This window comes from Myotis daubentonii, chromosome 8 (assembly GCF_963259705.1).
Source record: "Myotis daubentonii chromosome 8, mMyoDau2.1, whole genome shotgun sequence".
Classification (NCBI taxonomy): domain Eukaryota; kingdom Metazoa; phylum Chordata; class Mammalia; order Chiroptera; family Vespertilionidae; genus Myotis; species Myotis daubentonii.
The window spans coordinates 50,181,978-50,200,182 of NC_081847.1; the positions used below are offsets into that span (position 1 = coordinate 50,181,978).

General features: G+C 39.8%; 1 protein-coding gene across 5 annotated transcripts in view; it reads right to left on the reverse strand.

Moving 5' to 3' along the window:
• RTTN (rotatin) overlaps positions 1–18,205 on the reverse strand; it is a 113,520-nt gene that overhangs the window by 11,100 nt on the left and 84,215 nt on the right. For 4 of the 5 annotated variants that reach the window (XM_059706353.1, XM_059706355.1, XM_059706352.1 and 1 more), the window contains 7 exons: positions 17,079–17,232; positions 13,817–13,954; positions 11,057–11,274; positions 7,148–7,253; positions 6,326–6,423; positions 5,068–5,145; positions 1,009–1,135 (listed from right to left, as the gene is read on the reverse strand). In XM_059706353.1, the coding sequence (XP_059562336.1) occupies positions 1,009–1,135; positions 5,068–5,145; positions 6,326–6,423; positions 7,148–7,253; positions 11,057–11,274; positions 13,817–13,954; positions 17,079–17,232 (919 nt within the window). The remainder of the gene's footprint in view (positions 1–1,008; positions 1,136–5,067; positions 5,146–6,325; positions 6,424–7,147; positions 7,254–11,056; positions 11,275–13,816; positions 13,955–17,078; positions 17,233–18,205) is intronic. The other variant, XR_009454118.1, reaches the window with a different exon arrangement.

Consider the following 18,205-nt stretch of genomic DNA (forward strand, 5'->3'; position numbering starts at 1 on the left):
TGAGGCCAGTCAGATTATCAAGGAGTCAGATAACTTTCACACTGGGTGGTGACTACACGGGCTCAGGACTGTTCTGAGTTCCAGTTCTTTCTCTGATTATGTTTTGCTGTTTGGAGAACCCAGCTGCTGAGCTGCTGAATGTTGATAGAATAAAGTGCACAAACTTGCCAGCCAGTTAAACCTGACATTTATGACCCTAACTTCCCAATGGAAAATTCACACCACCAGCAATCCCACTTTACCTCCCTAACAGGCTCTCCTTCCCTCCACTCAAACAGCCACTTCTCACCTTCTACCCAATCTCCCTCAGCCTCTAAAAATGCACGGCCCATAGGAGGCACTCAATAAAATGTCTGTGAAAGGAATGAATGAAAGAGGCACCCCAACTACTACCAAACCAACAGAATCTAGAACTCCCTTTCATCATACCAGTGTCCTACTCTCACATATGTAAGAGTTTTCACTTTTACCTGATTTTTAAGGTCTTACAGCATAATTTTCCCTCAATTTTCCTATTAAATTCAATTTCCCACTGATATAATCAAGCCAGTTTCTCCCTCTCTATTCCCTGAGCTGTGTGATGACTTCCTATCTCAACAGACATACTAACACAGTGGTTCTCAACCATCTGGCCCTTTAAATACAGTTCCTCGTGTTGTGACCCAACCATAAAATTATTTTCATTGCTGCTTCATAACTGTAATGTTGCTACTGTTATGAATCGTAATGTAAATATCTGATATGCAGGATGGTTTTAGGCGACCCCTGTGAAAGGATCATTCGACTGCCAAAGGGGTCGCGACCCATAGGTTGAGAACCACTGTACTAACATTTCGGTCTGTTCTCATGATACCTACAAGAAAGTATGCCTTTAACCAGCATACCTTCAATAAGAAGGAGAAACACTCCAAACTATGTACTCATTTTCCCAGTCTACTTTCACAACATTTCATAAAATTAGCATTTTAGTATTTTTTATTACTGGAAGGTAGTATTGGGTCTATTTACCATTTGGAAAATTTGCTGTATAGACACAAAGTAGCTGCAGGGCGATTTGCATCAATGAATCATCCATCAAAAGCCAGGGCCAGAGAGAGTGCAGGACAGGGACAAGATGAGCTTCAAGAGCTGCTTCCTGTAACGGAAAGGAAATAAGGACAGCATTAGTTGAATGTAGCAAAATATAAAATTAAACCAGGTCCAAAACCATCATCACCAACATAAGGAGACAACAACCGAATTTATCTTTGCTCTGATGGTGCGAGCTGGCTTCAAAGCCCTTGTCCCCAGACTGCCTGTGAGCCTGGCAGCATGAAGAGGTCCCTTCCACCCTGAGGTGGCCAGGATATATACCTCTGGTAAGAAATGCAGAAAAACAGCCCAGCCAGAGTGGCTTAGCAGTTGAGCATTGACCCAGGAACCAAGAAGTCACAGGTTTGATTCCCAGTCAGGGCACATGCTTGCAGGCTTGATCCCCAGTGAGGGGTATGCAGGAGGCAGCCAGTTAATGATGTTTCTCTTTCATCGATGTTTTTATCTCTCTGTCCCTCTCCCTTCCTTTCTCTCTAAAAATCAATAAAAACACATTTTAAAAAAAGAAATGCATAAAAACAGCTTTGAACATGCCAGGTAAGCAGGAGGGTGCCATCTCACACACTGAATAACTGTAAATGCTCTGATATGGTTAAGAAATGGAATTTTCTGGTAAAGTAAACATTTTGAGTTCTTCCTCCCCCTCTGTGTGAATGTGTGTGTACCCAGATCTGGTATATGTGGACAGATAGAAACAGATGGATCAGGGGTTGATTACTGCTTTTAAGTCATCTGAGTATAGTAAAATTCAGTTAAAATAGCATGCTAAATCAATAAATTCTTAAGTAACCCATAGTTTTTATTACAAAGATCAGTTACCATTGGGAAAATACTATTTGCAGTAAACAGCCATTTTAAATGAACTGGAATCAGTAGGCAATTTGCAGGCCCATGGGCACACAAGTGGGAGCTCATATCAATACACACAACCTACAGAATTTCATGCAACATCAATGGCAGAAGAGAGTGGGAAGTTACTCCCAGCCACTCCCGTGCTCCCCACTCCTCTTGAGGTTGGGCCTGAACACAGCCCTATGACTGCGGCAGGTGACCTTGCTTCTGTTTCAGTCGAGACAGAAATGAGCAGGTGTAAGCTCCTTCTCTACTCCGCATTCTGTCCTCACAGTTCACCTGTGTTCTGCCCACTCAGCCATCCTGCCTGGCAGTGAGGAATGGCAGCTCTTGTGCTGGAGACTGACATGTCTATCTGTGTTCTGGAACACAGCCCACCTGCCCCTCAGGGCACTTGATCCATCAATTAGTTCTTTTCTCCCTGTCTCTTTAATAACTAGTCCCTAGTTTGATTCTTGTTCACATTCAGACAGTTTATAGAAAAACAAACACACAGACCAACTTCCGTTAATGCTATGTGTCCTAAATTAGAATGCTGCTTCTAGACCAAGCTTCTAGAAAGAATGCCCTCGTTGCTGTCACTGCCCACCTCTTACTTAATCTTCAGCTTACTTTGGCATATTTTCCGTCGTATGGTACTAAGAAGGCCACGCCCATCTTTGCAGTTTACAAACCCTCATCTATTATAGGTCTTTTTTTCCTTTACCTCCTTGGATTCTCTCTAGCCTGGATTATCTCCTAACTCTCTCCAGCATTCCCTTCTCCGTTCTTTTCTTCATTATATTTTCCAAGGATATGATGACCTGGACTTCCACTCTACACTCTCCTGGGAAATTTCAACAATAGTCACAGCTACACACAGCACCTATGTACTGATAACCCCTAACATCCCAGCCTGTTTCATCCCTCAGAGCCCAGAACTATGTATCTACTGATGACCAGCCATGTTCTACCCGAACATCCCACAGACACTGTGCTAAAGTGTCAGACCTGAATGTGAGGCTCTCTCACACCTATGCTCATTCTAGAATGCACAACCTAGAGCAAGCATGTCCAACTCAAAGGCTAACACGGCCAAATAAACAAGGTTTAAGTTTATGTGGGCCGCAAAAAAACAAAAGCTCCCATTTTCATAGAAATGTAGGTTTATTTCGATAGAGACATGCTGAATACAAAGGGCTGAAATGAGTAATCATTAACATAAAATAATAGACTATTTAAATAAAAATTAATATTTTTTCTTGAACATTAACTTACCAGACACTGAATAACTGCACAAATCAATAAGCGTAACGCAAATAAACCTATTTTTCTTGTTCTCCAAAAGCAAAATATTTCCTGTTGCGCACACCAAACAAGTCAGTCCAAGACTAATGACGTGACATTCGGCTGCTAAAATATTCGCTGCTAGTATTAGGGAGAGAAATGGTACACCTGTGCGTAAGGCACGTAAGGGAAATGAATGCAACACAATTATAGTAATCAGTCATTAGCGAATGTTGTAGTTCATTATTATTAATTATATATAACAGGATATTATAAAAATTGTTAAAAACTTTTATTAAAATGTTTCTTATATACCGTTACATTGGCTGGGCCACAAAAATACTCATTGTGGGCTGCATGCAGCCTGTGGGCCGCAAGTTTGACATGCTTGATCTAGAGCCAGGAAGTCACTCTGCCTTTCTCCTCCTTCTCAGATTTACTCTCCACCCTGCTTCCCTCTTCTACCTGCCTCGTCATCTCTTGCCTGGACTACCACTGCCCCTACCTCTAACCTTGTCCACTGTTTAACTCATTTACTTCCCAGTCACTGTGACCATCCCAGTATGAAAACTCCTTAATGTTACAAGTATACAGACTCTGGGGTAGGGTGAGGGTGGATCAATCAGTGAAATTCCATGAGAGTGGCCAACAGTTAGTAATGGGAGTGTAAGTTGGAGTAGAAAAGAAATTAAGAATCTTTGCCTCATCAGACTTTATTTATACTCAAGAGTAATCTAAATATTCTCTTTTGGATTTATTCCTTATCGACAACTTAGATATGCAGAAATGGTTTGCCTTTTTATAGTTGGCTAACGTGTTACAAGTGTGAACACGGTATTTGTGCCAGTGCCCAAACTAGCATCTTCCAAATCCAGAGAAGCAGGTCTGACCCAGGCCTTCCCTGAGTCACGGAGGAATAATAACTGCACAAGGGATCTGAAGGTTAATAAAGGTCACCTCTATTCTGAGTAAAAAGTTCATATGCAGGGGATTTTAATGAAATGTATAAGTACTTAAATCCCATCAAACTTTGGAAGTACAAATTATCAGTCATGTGTCTTGGGCAATCATTTAAGACGGCTTAAGGATTAGGTGTTCAAGGTGTTCATTTTCCAAATACTATGTGCTTTCTAGTTTTATCCCAAGTAAAAGCAAAAGAGGGTGAGACATTATTTTTAAAGGAAGTTCTTGAAATGTCTTTGTCTTACTCATTTTCTGTGAGAAAGCCAGTGCTTCAGAGGGCTGGATCACTATGACCAGGGTATGGAGACACTGAGTCCTGTGCAGTGCACCTACGGGCTTTCAGGGGCAGCATGGCGCTTAGACAGAGTGCAGCATCTCAGAGGTCCCCAGGTGGGGCCGAGTCAATGTGCAGGGGGAGCCCTGGAGCTGGAGGGAAGAGCCTCCCGAGATGGACAAGGGGGACAGGGCCACGCTCGGCAACAGCAGGCAGCATGTTCTGCTCAGAAGCAGGAGACACTCTCACCTTCCTTGTGAACAGACACCTCCACTTACTCCCTTGGAAAGCTGTCTGAAAAAGTCCTGCCTCAGAAGATAGGCACAACCATTCATTCCATCTCAGAAAAAAGCCAGTGAGATGCATAACAGGGCAGAAAGAGGCTCAAGTCTGTCTGAGCAGTTACCAAACCCTCATCCAAAGTCCAAGTTTCAGTGACAAAGCTAAAATGCTGCCGTAAGCAAGAACTGTCATCAGTGCTGAAGAATAAGATTCTGAGAACACGAAGTTCCAAGAACAATCAACAATGCATCTAACACTAAAGTTTTCTATTTTCCCATCTACATCATCTCACAGAGAAATGAAACTGCTATAAAAATCTGAGAAGTAGCACTACTTACTTTACCTTCTTCATTCCGATAGAGACAGTTTCTCAGAAGCTGCATGGCAGTGCTTAACTCTTTAACAAAGCCATCCTCCTGTTCAAAGAGAAGCAGTTGAAGGATGTGAGCACAAGGGCATGTTCCACCTTTATGTACAGCATCCCTTCCCTTGGTCCCATTACCATGCAGCCATGAGCTCGCCGCCCTGACCACCATCACTTTGCAGGCACTGACAAGGTAATGATCTCTGAAAGGTGACCGTATCTCAAGAAGTGCATCCACCATGAAAAAGCCATTTCTGTTCTATCGAGCATGGAGGAACTGAGATATATAATAAACTCCATACTCCCTCTCAATAAAATGAAGCAGGTACTGACTGGTTTTCAATCATATCAGTGCTGGCTGACTTTCTCCATGATGAAGTAAAGGCCTCTGCCCAGAGAAGAGAGGAGGCAAGAAAAGAAACTGCGCACACCTAACACCCTGCGTCAATACAATTATTACACATGGCTTTCTCCCAGTGTCTAATCAAATGCAGCAGAAACTAGTTATTGCATAAAGCATGCTCTACTGGCCTTGGCTATATAGATACATGTATATTTGTGTTTATAAATACACACACGTCCATTTTCTCAAGGAACCTATGTGGCAGATCTTTTTAACCAGAGTTATTATTATTAACAGTTTTTATGTGGCAGCAATGGCTATTTTGAGTTTATATGGACATGCCATTTGAGTCCAGCAGACTCAGCGCTAGAAAGAGACACTCAGACATCACGGAAAGCAATAATCAGAGGTTAGGAATGTCAGCTCTCCAACCACCTGGATCCGGGCAAATACTGGCTTTATCAATTACTAGTTATATGACAGTGTTGTCATGAGTGGACACGGGGTAGTAAACAGGAAGATGTTAGAACAGTGCCTGGCACAGTGAGTTACAGCTCACTCCTAGTGTGCCTGTGCTTACTGTGAAAAATCTTCTTTCAATTGTATATAAAATTTATCATGCACACTCCAAAATGTTTACAACTATATAATATATACATGTATATATAATATACAACATAATATATAATATATACATGTATATAATATATACATTTCACTTAAATGTACACACACACACACAACCTGCTAATGTAGAAATCACATTAATTTATCTGTGCCTTCCTTCTAAATCAGACACTCATTTCAACCAAATGCTGGTGTCATTTCTAAGCACAAGGACATTGGCGAGAGGATTCCCTAACGCATGCAGAGTTCTAGAATCTGCCACCTTTTTCTTGAGCGCGGCTTTCCCTGGCCTCAGGGAATCGAGGCTCAGCTGGGCACTGACGTGCTTCATCTGTTCAATGCAGTTGTCGATGAGATCAGCTGAAAGACAAGAACCAGAACTAGCGAAAGGATATGCCATTTCCCAGTAAGCCAACACCACATGTATCAATCAAATTCTCAGAAATTACATTTTACTCCTGACCAGCTCCATGTCAGCATTTTCAGTGAGAGAATAATGAATCAGAAGGAAAATGTAAGAGAACTAATATGCTAAAGCCTACTTGTTTTCAAATTATTATAATACTCCCCAAATCCAGTTACTTTCTGAGGAATGCATAGTTTGTTTCAGTAGCAAATCACAAGTGAAATTAGTGGACTTGATGGTGCTGTTACTGTCCTCCAACTCTAAGGCAGTGTTCTCTCCTTCCAGATGAGAAGCTGCAATTGTCTAGGGGGAAATTCATATTAAAATACAGGTTCATCTAGAGCTATTGTTGTCACCATCAGAACTATGTGGTGTGCTTTTTATTTTCAGGTATGTAACATGTGCTTGTGGTCACTAACATTATTATAAAATTGAGTGGTGTTACTTATTGAGCCTCTGTAATATTTAGATATTCTCTAGAGTAGGAATCATTGCACAAAAAAAATACTCTACACGTATAATCTTTTTATTTTAAAAGTAACACACATTTAACTATTTTTTAGCAGCCCTGATAGTGTAAGTTTTTTTAAATTTAGAGTCCATAAAAAATTAAAACAAAAAAGCAGTAAACCTGAATTGATATATGGCATAAAAACACACGGTGGTCAGGCAGCCCACCTTTTAAAGCGAGCTTCTGAGCCCTCCTACTGACAGCCAGCAGCGACAACAGCACATTCGCAGCCACTCTCTTCAAGACATCTTTGGAGGGTTTCCCTTCGTAGCACTGTGAAGATAACAGAATACCTGCACGTTATGTCCCCTAAATCTAGGCCACCTGCCTTTCTCCCTGGTCCCCACACCTCCCCACCAGGATTTTTCATCGGTGCTGCTACCCTCCTATCATCGAGTAAACGTGATCGGTCATACTACAGAATGCCCACATTCTGGATGTGTCTGTCTGTTGCCCTGTGAAAATTTTCTCGTTTTCGCTCTTTTGTGCTTCCCATTTACTGGTGTGCTAGCTCTAGAGACCTGACTCAATTCAGGTGAAATCTTTTGTGATACTATTCTCATGTGGGTATATGTACACATTTTACTACAATTTTAAGGGGTTCATCAATTCCAGCATCTGAATCAAGAAGTTCACAATTTGATTTCTAAATATTAGGTAATTCAAATTTCATAACTTTCCCTTCTACAAGTAATTTTCAAAATGATCCAGCTTTAGGATGTCATGATTAAAATTGAGCTTAAATGATAACTTGACATAAAATATACGACAGCATAATTACTAGACGCAACTCCACTTTCACCTGGAGCTTGTACTTGCCAATGTGACCGGAGGCACCTGCAGAGAGGGGACAGTGATTCCACTTTAGACATCTCAGGCTGCTGCCCCCACAGGCATGTCTCAACCTGGCCAGTGGGTTAGATGTTAGATGCCTGGCGCCAGGGGTGCTTGATAAAGATCATGCTGAGTGTAACCAGGAAGAAGGGGGGAGAGGCAGGAAGTATTATAGGATGATGAAATAATTTGGAGTAAATCCTATAGTCAACCATAAGAATCCTAATTTGTCTATAAACTCAATCTTCACTAATAATAGGAAAACTGTTCTTCTCTACACATACTTATTGAAACTGCATGTCAGTAATTTGAGAAAAACCAAACTGATCTCGCTGAAAAGTACTACTCATCAACTAGCTGTAGAATGAAGATACAATTCCTTTTTTTACTTTGTCTTAAATTGGCCTGGGCCCTTTAACGAATATTACATATTCATGTCCTACAGTTTACATGCACAAAAAGAATATGAATTATTAGGAAACACAGTTTAAATAATTGGTTAATGTATCCATATCCACATAGAATACTTTATATATTTTGTAATTTGGAAGAAATAGAGGGGAAAATTAGCTAGTCATTAGGAAAATCATTGAGGTACCCTGTGGCTCATTTTCCTTGACCAAGAAGGTAACAGCAAAAGATTATAAACAGCCAGCACCGGTTTGGCTCAGTGGATAGAGCGTTGGCCTGCGGACTGAAGGGTTCCAGGTTCGATTCCGGTCAAGGGCATGTACCTTGGTTGCGGTCACATCCCCAGTAGGACATGTGCAGGAGGCAGCTGATCGATGTTTCTCTCTCATTGATGTTTCTAACTCTCTATCCCTCTCCCTTCCTCTCTGTAAAAAATCAATAAAATATATTTAAAAAAATTATAAACAATAATTTTTATAATATTTTTAAAATTAGAGAAAAATAAGGGCATGGTAAACTGAACAAATTCCTACACGTTTCTTCTACGTGCACTGTTTTAACTTGATTCGTCATCGCTACGTGGATCCATGTTTATCACAAGTCCAATTATAGTTCCTTGAAACACAGTACCACTAACAAGCAAGAGAAAGTAGCTGGGGAATAAAACAGCCAGCCTGCAGGTCTCTGAATTCACCCAGTCAGGACTGGCTGGAGGGACCAGCCACGGCTGTGGTCAAGGCTTCCAGAGTTGCTGGCATGCTGGCATGAACAGGGGTGGGGTCAGCACCCCATCCTCCTCAAAGGAAAGAAATCCATGTTGGCTCCATGAGTCATCAAACTCCCTGAAGAAGAGCGTGTCAGTGAGAGCCAGGAGCCCCTCCCCAGAAAAAAGTGCTCCACCAGAGCCAAATTTCCAAAATTAATAATGCTTTGGATAGGAGCTGGGGGAGGACTTTTGTCAAAGTGTGGACTTGAGTTTCCTGTTACTATATTCTTTCAGGTACAAAATCGGGCTCAATTAATCATTGGGCATAAAACCTCTTGTTCTGATGGAGAATGAGATCAGTGGAACAGTGTCCAGTTTTGGTTTTAAATGAAGAAAAATTGAGTGGAATGAGTAGGGTCATTGCTACAGGAAAGCTGTGGCCTCCTGAGAAGTGACATTGAGAAATGTTTTGAGGTCCTTTTTTTCCCTAGAGATCCAGTTTCTGAAGGAGCTGCTGGAGAGAGACAGAAGAGAAAACATCAAGGGACCCCTTATTAGGCTCCTTATCAGCGCTCAGAGGCAACCATAGTCTGTTGGGCAAGAGACCAGCTCCTGTGAGGAGTCCTGTGACCCCTCCCAGGCAGGTCTGAGCTGGCCGGACAGCTGCCCTGCCTCTGTCTGCCTGTCTGCATTCTAGCTTGCTCAAGTCTGCTGTGCACAGGGAGTCCTCTGTATCTGCAGGATGCTCTCAGGCAGAAAAGGGCAAAAGTGGCCAAATCCTGAGCAGCAAAGGGATGGTAGCAAGTCAGCGGATAGGAAGCACCTTCTGCTCCCTCGGAAATGGAAGCAATACCTCAACGTGAGAGTGGACTACAGTTCCACCTCTCAGTGAGAAGACAAAAGCAGGACGCCACATGGTTATTACAAAGGAGGATTCTTAAAATTGCAAAGTATGGTAATAACTTCTACCTGAAAACACTATTGTGCCACTTAGGAAACACTTGTTTTCATGATTAATCTATTTATAAAATAACAATACTTTACAGTGATTTTTGGTTTTTGATGAAACAAAAATCTTGGTTCATATTTTAGGATTACAAAAAAAATTTTTAAAGATAAAACAGGTATCAAAGCTTGGAAGGGGGGCATTTTCTCACACATGTGACAATCAGGTCTGTCTACTTCTATAAACATAACTCCCTTAAACACATGTAACCCCATTAATAAAAGCCTATGTGGTTGTGACATCCTCACGCCATAATGAGCAATCACCAGGAGGCTGGGTGTGCAGTAGGCGCACGTGGGTGGGCAGGGACTTGACACTGCATGCACGGTGCAGAGGCGGGTCCCGCGGCTCCGGCCTACCTCTTTGGGGCAATCCATTGAGGAGCCCCGGATGGGTGGGCAGGGCCTACCTCTTTGGGGGGATTGATCGCGGGGCTCCCACACTGTGAGAAAGCACAGGCCAGGCTGGGGGACCTGCTCCCCCACCCTGTGCCCGCCTCCCCATAGTGCATGAATTTCGTGCACCGGGCCCCTAGTTCATTTATATAAATCAAATGTCACTTAGGTGAACATATTTTCAAAGATATTAACATAGCAATAAATTGTGAGTTAAACCTTCATCCCCAAAGTATATCCAGTGGCCTTATAACAGACTATTGTGTTGAACTGCTGGGCTTAGATCACTAATACTTCATTCTGAATTTTTACATCATATTCTGGTCAACATTAGAGGTAGGAACTGCACTGGAAATAATTTAACTTTATATACTCTTCTCTTATTTCAATGTTCATGAGTACTAATTACTTTTTAAATCAAATGATTAAAAATATTTTTATAAGACCAAGACTGAAAGTAAAGTGTTTTATTTTTGTTTTGTTTTTTTATTCTCACCCAAGGATATGTTTATTGATTTAGAGGAAAGGAGAGAGAGAGAGAAACAATCGGTTGCCTCCTGTATGCACCCTGACAGGAGATCGAAGCCACATCCTAGGCACGTGCCCTGAGTGGAGATCAAACCCACAACCTTTTGATGTACGGGATGAGGCTCCAACCAGCTGAGCCACCTGACCAGGTCTGAGAGTGAGAGTAAAGCTTTAAAAAAGTCAAAAAATCACGTACCTGAATAATGGCTTCAGTAAGTCGTTCTAGAGACTTCTGGTTTTCCTGAGTTTGATCAAGAAGTGACGCCACTGTTGAACTGGGGCAGGAATCTGTTTTATCCTTATCCCGAAGACGCTTCTTTGCTTCTTCAGTCAAGAGAATAGAAAGGAACTGCAGGCTGGCAGTGCAGAGAGAGGGGCTGGTAGTAGACAAACCCACACATTTGCAGAACATATCTAGTAAAGAGGATAATTCCATAGGTAAATATTTAAAAATTTCCTCCAAAAAAAAAGTGAATCAGACTGATCTGATTAACTTTTAATTAAGTGAAGTGATCAGTAGTTCAAGCATCACAAGAATAACTCCACTATTTAAAAGTAATTTGAATAGTACTAAGACAACATACTGAATCAAGGAATCTCCTTAATTTTTGTTTTATCCGTTTTATCTGAGCTCTAGAGTTAACTTTTTAATTTTTATTTCAGTGTTAATCTAAAAAATGTTAATATAGCCCTAGCTGATTTGGCTCAGTGAATAGAGCATCGGCCTGCAGACTGAAGGGTCCCAGGTTCAATTCCGATCAAGGGCACATGGCCAGGTTGCAGGCTCAATTCCCAGTAGGGGGCATGAAGGAGGCAGCTAATCAATGATTCTCTTTCCCTCTCCCTTTCTCTCTGAAATTAAAAAAAAAAAAGTTAATGTAACTATACTCTAAAGTATCTAGATTACCACCTTATAAGTGTGACTGTGTTTCCACTTTCAAACAAGTTGATGCCAACCAACTTAAAGCAAGACTTAGTATGCAGTGTTGGACCAATGCAGGAACCATGGTTTCACAGTAGCTCTGAAAGAACAGAGTGAGATGAACCCATCTGCAAACAACAGAGTGGAAAGAATAGGCAAACCAACTCAGAAGAACCTACACTGAATCAGTCATTATTCATTTCCTGTTGTGAGCACTGATTAATTTAATCAAAAGAACATTTGCTTTATTACATTAATTTTATGAATTTGATAGCCCTGGTTTATAATTTTATTGTCTTACTTTTATATTATTTTAAATTCATACTTGTATAAGAGTTGTAACCATGAGAATTTCTACCTAGATTTAGGCTACAGAAATTTTTATGTTCTTAAGTAACATAAGGAAAATAATTTAATCAGCAGTGGGGTTTCATGAGAATTTTGTTCATGTACATAATGTCCTATACATTAGACAAGTTCGAGCAAAGATTATTATAGACAACGTAAGTTATTGAGTGACCAAAGGGTATTTTAAATGTATATGTGTACATGAAATAGAGAAAAAAAGCAAACAAAAACTAATAACTCCATGGCAAGGAATATCAATAATTTTTATTAGTTATGATTTCATTAACATCACTATTATCAAAGCTAACTGTTCATGTAGTATGTTACTTTTGATTAGCACCATTATCTAAAACTCTCTGTGTGTTTTGCAGAAAGACTTTGAATTTAATATGACTTTATTTTATCACTAGAGAAAGAATGTCAGGTCAACAGGCTTAGATCAGGGTCAACAAACTTCTTCTGCCAAGACCCAGAGAGTGAATGAATATTGTAAGCTCTGTGGGTCATGGGCCTTTGTCACACTGCTCGACACCACCACCAAGGCAGGAGAGCAGCCTGGGCAGTGAGGGAACGAGTTCAGTGCAGCCATGTTCCAGTAAAAGTATATTTACAAAACAGGTGATGGACCATGCGGACCAGCTGGCGGAGGTGCCCCATGAGCCCCATGAAGCACCTTGCTTTACAGTATGAGTGACTCAGGTGGTAAATAAACCCTGTGGATGCATAAGGAAAATCTCAGTCTCACTCACTCAATCAATCTCTTCCAATATTTATCTCTTTTAACAAAATAATGATCTCTAAATGGATGCTATTCCCCTTAGAGTAAACTCAGAACTCCTATATCGAGGAATCTAACAATCCCATTTCTTATTGCACATGTATTTCCCTATAAATCTTACTTCAGAACTACACTCTGGTTAAAATATATATCATCCATTTAATTTTACAGAATGACCAAATGATAAAATAAAATGTGGAAACAAGTCAACTGAATTAGTGATAACTTGGAAACTTAAATTCGATTATGAACACTTTTAAACTGGTTATTTATTTTAAAGTAACACATATGTTACTTATAAACAGTTATGTAAAAAAAGGCTCCTGCTATGCAAAAATTTAGATGAGACTTTATGAAAAATTAAAGACAGTAGTTATTTTTAAAATAATCATTTGTTTAAAAATAATCATTTATTTACTCTAGTCAGTAACCATTATATGGAAAACATAAAAATAACTACACTACATTTCTGTGTTGTAAGAAAAGCCCTGTGACTTGAGATTAGACACTTTTACTAGAAGTCTCCATGTGACTGTGTACACGGGATGCTACGTGCAGATTTACTCACACTAAATGCACACATGTGAGGCAAGAGCCCAGTTTTCATGCCAACCCAACAAAATCTATCTCATTGTTTTATAATCATGTCATATTGTACCTTCATAATGCCACAGGCTTTTCTTACCTGTGTTTTGGTACCCTGAAATGTGTTTCAACTTTTCTAAAATGCACTTTGGGGGCTCAAGAGCACTACGAATGTCTTGAAGCAAGCGCCTGGGTTTCCCTCTCATGGGCCATGCCATAATTACTTAATTTCAGAGAATACATTATTATATAAAATCATAATTAACGATTATCTTCATTTGTTATGAGCAGAAGACCCCAAACCAGTGACAGCAGCTCCTTACCAACCACTGCCGCCCAGTGCTTGGCCAGACCCGTTGTGATGGGTGGCAGCGAGGCAGTTCCTGCTTTCCTCAGGAGGGTGGCCAAGAGGTTAAATAAATGTGTCCACGTCTGATAAAATGCCAATGCTAACTCTGCATCTATCAAGTTAATCAAGACATATCAAGTTATTAACGCAAAGCAAAAGAACCTTTTAAAACACAAAACTCACAAGCCACTTCACTACATTTAAAATAAGAGGGATGTACTTGTCAAATGGAAACAAACATAATTCAGCATGAATTTACTTCAATTATGTATTGCTTCTTAAATATCTCTCTCTTCCACATTGCTATAGACAAATAAACACTCACTGGCACATCTCCTCTTATTAAAGCACATTCAACAACAATCAGGAAGTATGACAAACTAAATATTGAGCCATAACTTCAGAAGTTCTTATTGGGCACATTGTAAAAACATGTCGTTGTTTGTGTTACTTCTATAAAAGTGAAGGTTCTCCTGTTTTCTCTTCCCCTCTAGCAACTTTGTGTATACCAAGGTCATAGCAAAGAAGAGAATTTCTTTGAAGAACCAGAAGAGTGCTGCCCTACAAGAAAGCTATGACAGAGCAGAGGATCTGCAACTTTGCCTATGGCTGACAATGGCCTAATGAACCTTCTAGGGCAGTGGTTCCCAATGTAGGGCACATGCCCCACAGGGGGACAATTCAAGAATGAGTTACTAACAGTGGATTTTTTGCATTTCTTATGTTTCTAGGGGCCACATATATAGTATATAAATATATATTATAACATATTTATGCATTTCAGTTCTCTATGTTTTGAAACTTTATTTGCTATTTTTTCATATCACTTTATATTATTTTTTTTAACTATTTCTTAGTGATTTCTTCCTCAGTACTTCAACTGTCATTTTGTTCTTTTATTTTTCTCTTTCATGGATGCCATGTTCTTTGAAAGCTTGTTTAGACGAAGTTAATGGCCTTTTAGGCTTCCTCCACGTGAATAGGAGTTCGCTTTTTGAATAATAAGAATTATATGTCACAGGGGGGATCAGGATTTTAGAGATGCCTATGTGAGGCATGGCCAAAAAAGGTTGGGAGCCTTGGTTCTAGGGTAAGAACAGCTAGTCCTTTCTCTCTGCTGGGCACATGGGAGCTGGAGGGCAGCCAGTATTGTAGGACTGTCTTCTATGCCCACACCACCAGCAGTCTCTGCCCACTGCCCACTGCTAACTCCATCAACATGCAAACCGAGGACTTCCTTCTCGGTGTTCTTCAGCACCCATCAGGCATCTGGAAATAGCACCGTCCAGGCAGTTTGGTATTTCTCTACCTTTTTGTTATTATCAGCTCTATAAGAGTGTTTAGACATATGGTTTCTCTTCACCATCCCCATTAAATATTAATTTCACATATAATATATCTATTGATGTACTATCTGTATATCCAGACTTTACACATAAAAAGAGTAAGTGTAAAGCTTACTGATTTTATTCAATATAGGCTTATGGGGGCAAATAAAATATTTAAGTTGGAAGTTAAATTAAAAATAAAAAGGCTATAAACATTTAACTTCATAACTGAACACCTTTTAGGGTAATTTATTCATATATTAAAATGTGTCAAATTATATATGAAAATTGCAAATTCTATAAGTATATATTAAATATAACCAATTTTTATAGTATTCAAAACTTTTATTTTTCCAGAAAAAATTTTTAATTTCTTAAAAAATATTTTCGAGAAAAAAAAATATTTTAGCGAACTTTTAACTTTTGCTAAATAGGAGAAAGTAACTTTTAACATAACCACTTACTATATATGCATTCAGATATTATAGACATTTTCTTTTCAGCATTTGATATAAGTAATTAAGTAATATAGATACTATTTTTATTTAATTCTCACAGCCCAAGTCACACATAAAAGCAGCAAAATCAATGAGAACATCCACAAGGCAGTCAGTGGCAACCAAGATGCACAGGCCACTTCTCGCCCTGTGATGTTGGGATCAAGCATTGAATCAAGTCCTCCAGTTGCAGCCATCAGTTTTTTAGCACTGATCTTGCATCTCCCTTGTATATCTTCCATGAGCTCAATTTGATGCTTCTCAAATGATACCCGAGAAAACCCAGTAAGAGAATTAAATACTAGGGAATGAGATTTTATTGGGTAGAGTTGAGCTTTGGAGGGCCACAAACCACTGTAATAGCTAGAATTGTTCTCCCATCCCTTTCACCCAATAATCAATTTTTGCTCCTTTGTGGGGGGCCGAGGGGGTGATTTGAGAATGCATGGTCTAACCTACTTAGCTTAGTTAGGACATCACTGCCACGTGTAAAATTTTCAGGTAGGAAGTTATTGTGCCTCTAGCATTGGGGTAAGTCTAACACTGATGAGACACAGAGGACTGGCTTAGCTGAGAATCATAAAACATTCACATACCAGACCTAAAACCAAGCCAATCCATAAAATTCAAAGGACTAGATAGGAAAGAATGGATATGCAGAGAATTGCAAAATGATCAATTACTTCATTATAAACTATTTTAGACAGGTATTATATATTAATTTTGATAACAATCCTATTTTTTAAAAAAAAATATTTTTATTGATTTCAGAGAGCAAGGGAGAGGGAGAGGGAGAAGCATCAATGATGAGAGAGAATCATTGATTGGCTGCCTCCTGCACACCCCCTACTGGAGATCAAGTCCACAACCCAGGCATGTGCTCTGACTGGTTATCGAATCATGATATCCTGGTTCATAGGTTGATACTCAACCATTGAGCCATACTGGCCAGGCCCTACTTTTTTTTTTAATCGTCTCTACTACTAAGTAGCATATTCAACTTTTAATCAGTATATTTTTCATTCTTTTCAGACCTTAAGAAAAATTTGATATTATATGCTAGACTTGCTTATAATTCTTATTGCAAATGAGTTATTAGGTCACCTGGCCTTAGCAGAGTTTATAAGAAACTTTAATACAGTTCATAGTACTTCCTCACACTCCATAAAGAACTTTACCCCCATTTATACTGACAACACAGGGATGGTCCTTTATTACACCACAGACTTCCCTCAGGTGGTCTCCTGGCACCACTTACCACATCCAAACTATAAAACACATTATAAAACCTCCCAAAACACTGGCAAAAAGCAACCTAAAATGTAACCTTGAAGTGAATATGTGATGCAGAATAAGATTTTTCCCCTCAATATTATTTACTTCCATGCTAAATTAAAAAAATAAAGCTTACCAAACAGATCTTTGGTGCATATGGTAAGAACTCGGATGATGTTTGTAATAAGAGGTTTCAGAAGCTCATCTTGAATCACAAGGTCAGGATCTACCAATAAACATGACTGCAAAAGCCTGGACAAAGATGCCAGGTACTCGAGGAGAAAGGACACCTATTGGCAAAAGGAGATAAGTGAAACAAACATATCAGAGGAAAAGCCCATCTCCGTGATCATGTATTTTACCCTTCTATGCATTGTAAGTCACTTCCTTGTAAATAAGTTAATAAAATGCTAAAAAAATAGTAATCATAATTTTCAAAGATCTTAAATGGAACACATAGCAAAGCATTATTTTTCTCATAAGCATATCGTTAATGACCACATTAACCACCATCAACTATAATAACATCAAACCAGACAATATTTATAAAGTCAACAATTGAATTCCATTTAGAAAAAAAAAAACCCTTAGAAAGGTTTATAAATATAATTTTTCAAGTAGCTAAATTGTAAAATCAATATTCTGAATGAAGCAGAAAAGGGCATTCCAAAGCCATAAAGCCTATAATTTTGCAAAGAAATAAAGAAAAATGACAAAATACTCTTCAAGGTACACAAGTGGGGTTTGGGGGAGGTAGCCAAATGCTTAATTATTACTACAAATAAAATGCAAATCATTTGAAGTTTGCTCTCAACTATCCTTCAGCATAAAATTACTACTCTTAATTATAAAGGTAAAATTCAATCTTCCCCAATATTACCAATAAAACCATCTCTGGAATGTTGCTTGTAATATTATAAGAAGTACTAGAGGTGTGGTGCACCCTGTGGAATCAGGCCTAAACCAGCAGTTGGACATCCCTCTCAAAATCTGGGACTGCTGGCTCCTAACCGCTCACCTGCCTGCCTGCCTGATTGCCCCTAATCGCTTCTGCCTGCCAGCCTGATCACCCCCCAACTGCCCTCCCCTCTGGCCCAATCGCTCCCAACTGCCCTCCCCTGCTGGCCTGGTCGCCCCCAACTGCCCTCCCCTGCTGGCCTGGTCGCCCCTAACTGCCCTCCACTGCTGGCCTGATCACCCACAACTGCCCTCCCCTGCCAGCCATCTTGTGGCTGTGGGCACCACCATCTTTGAGGGGGGGGG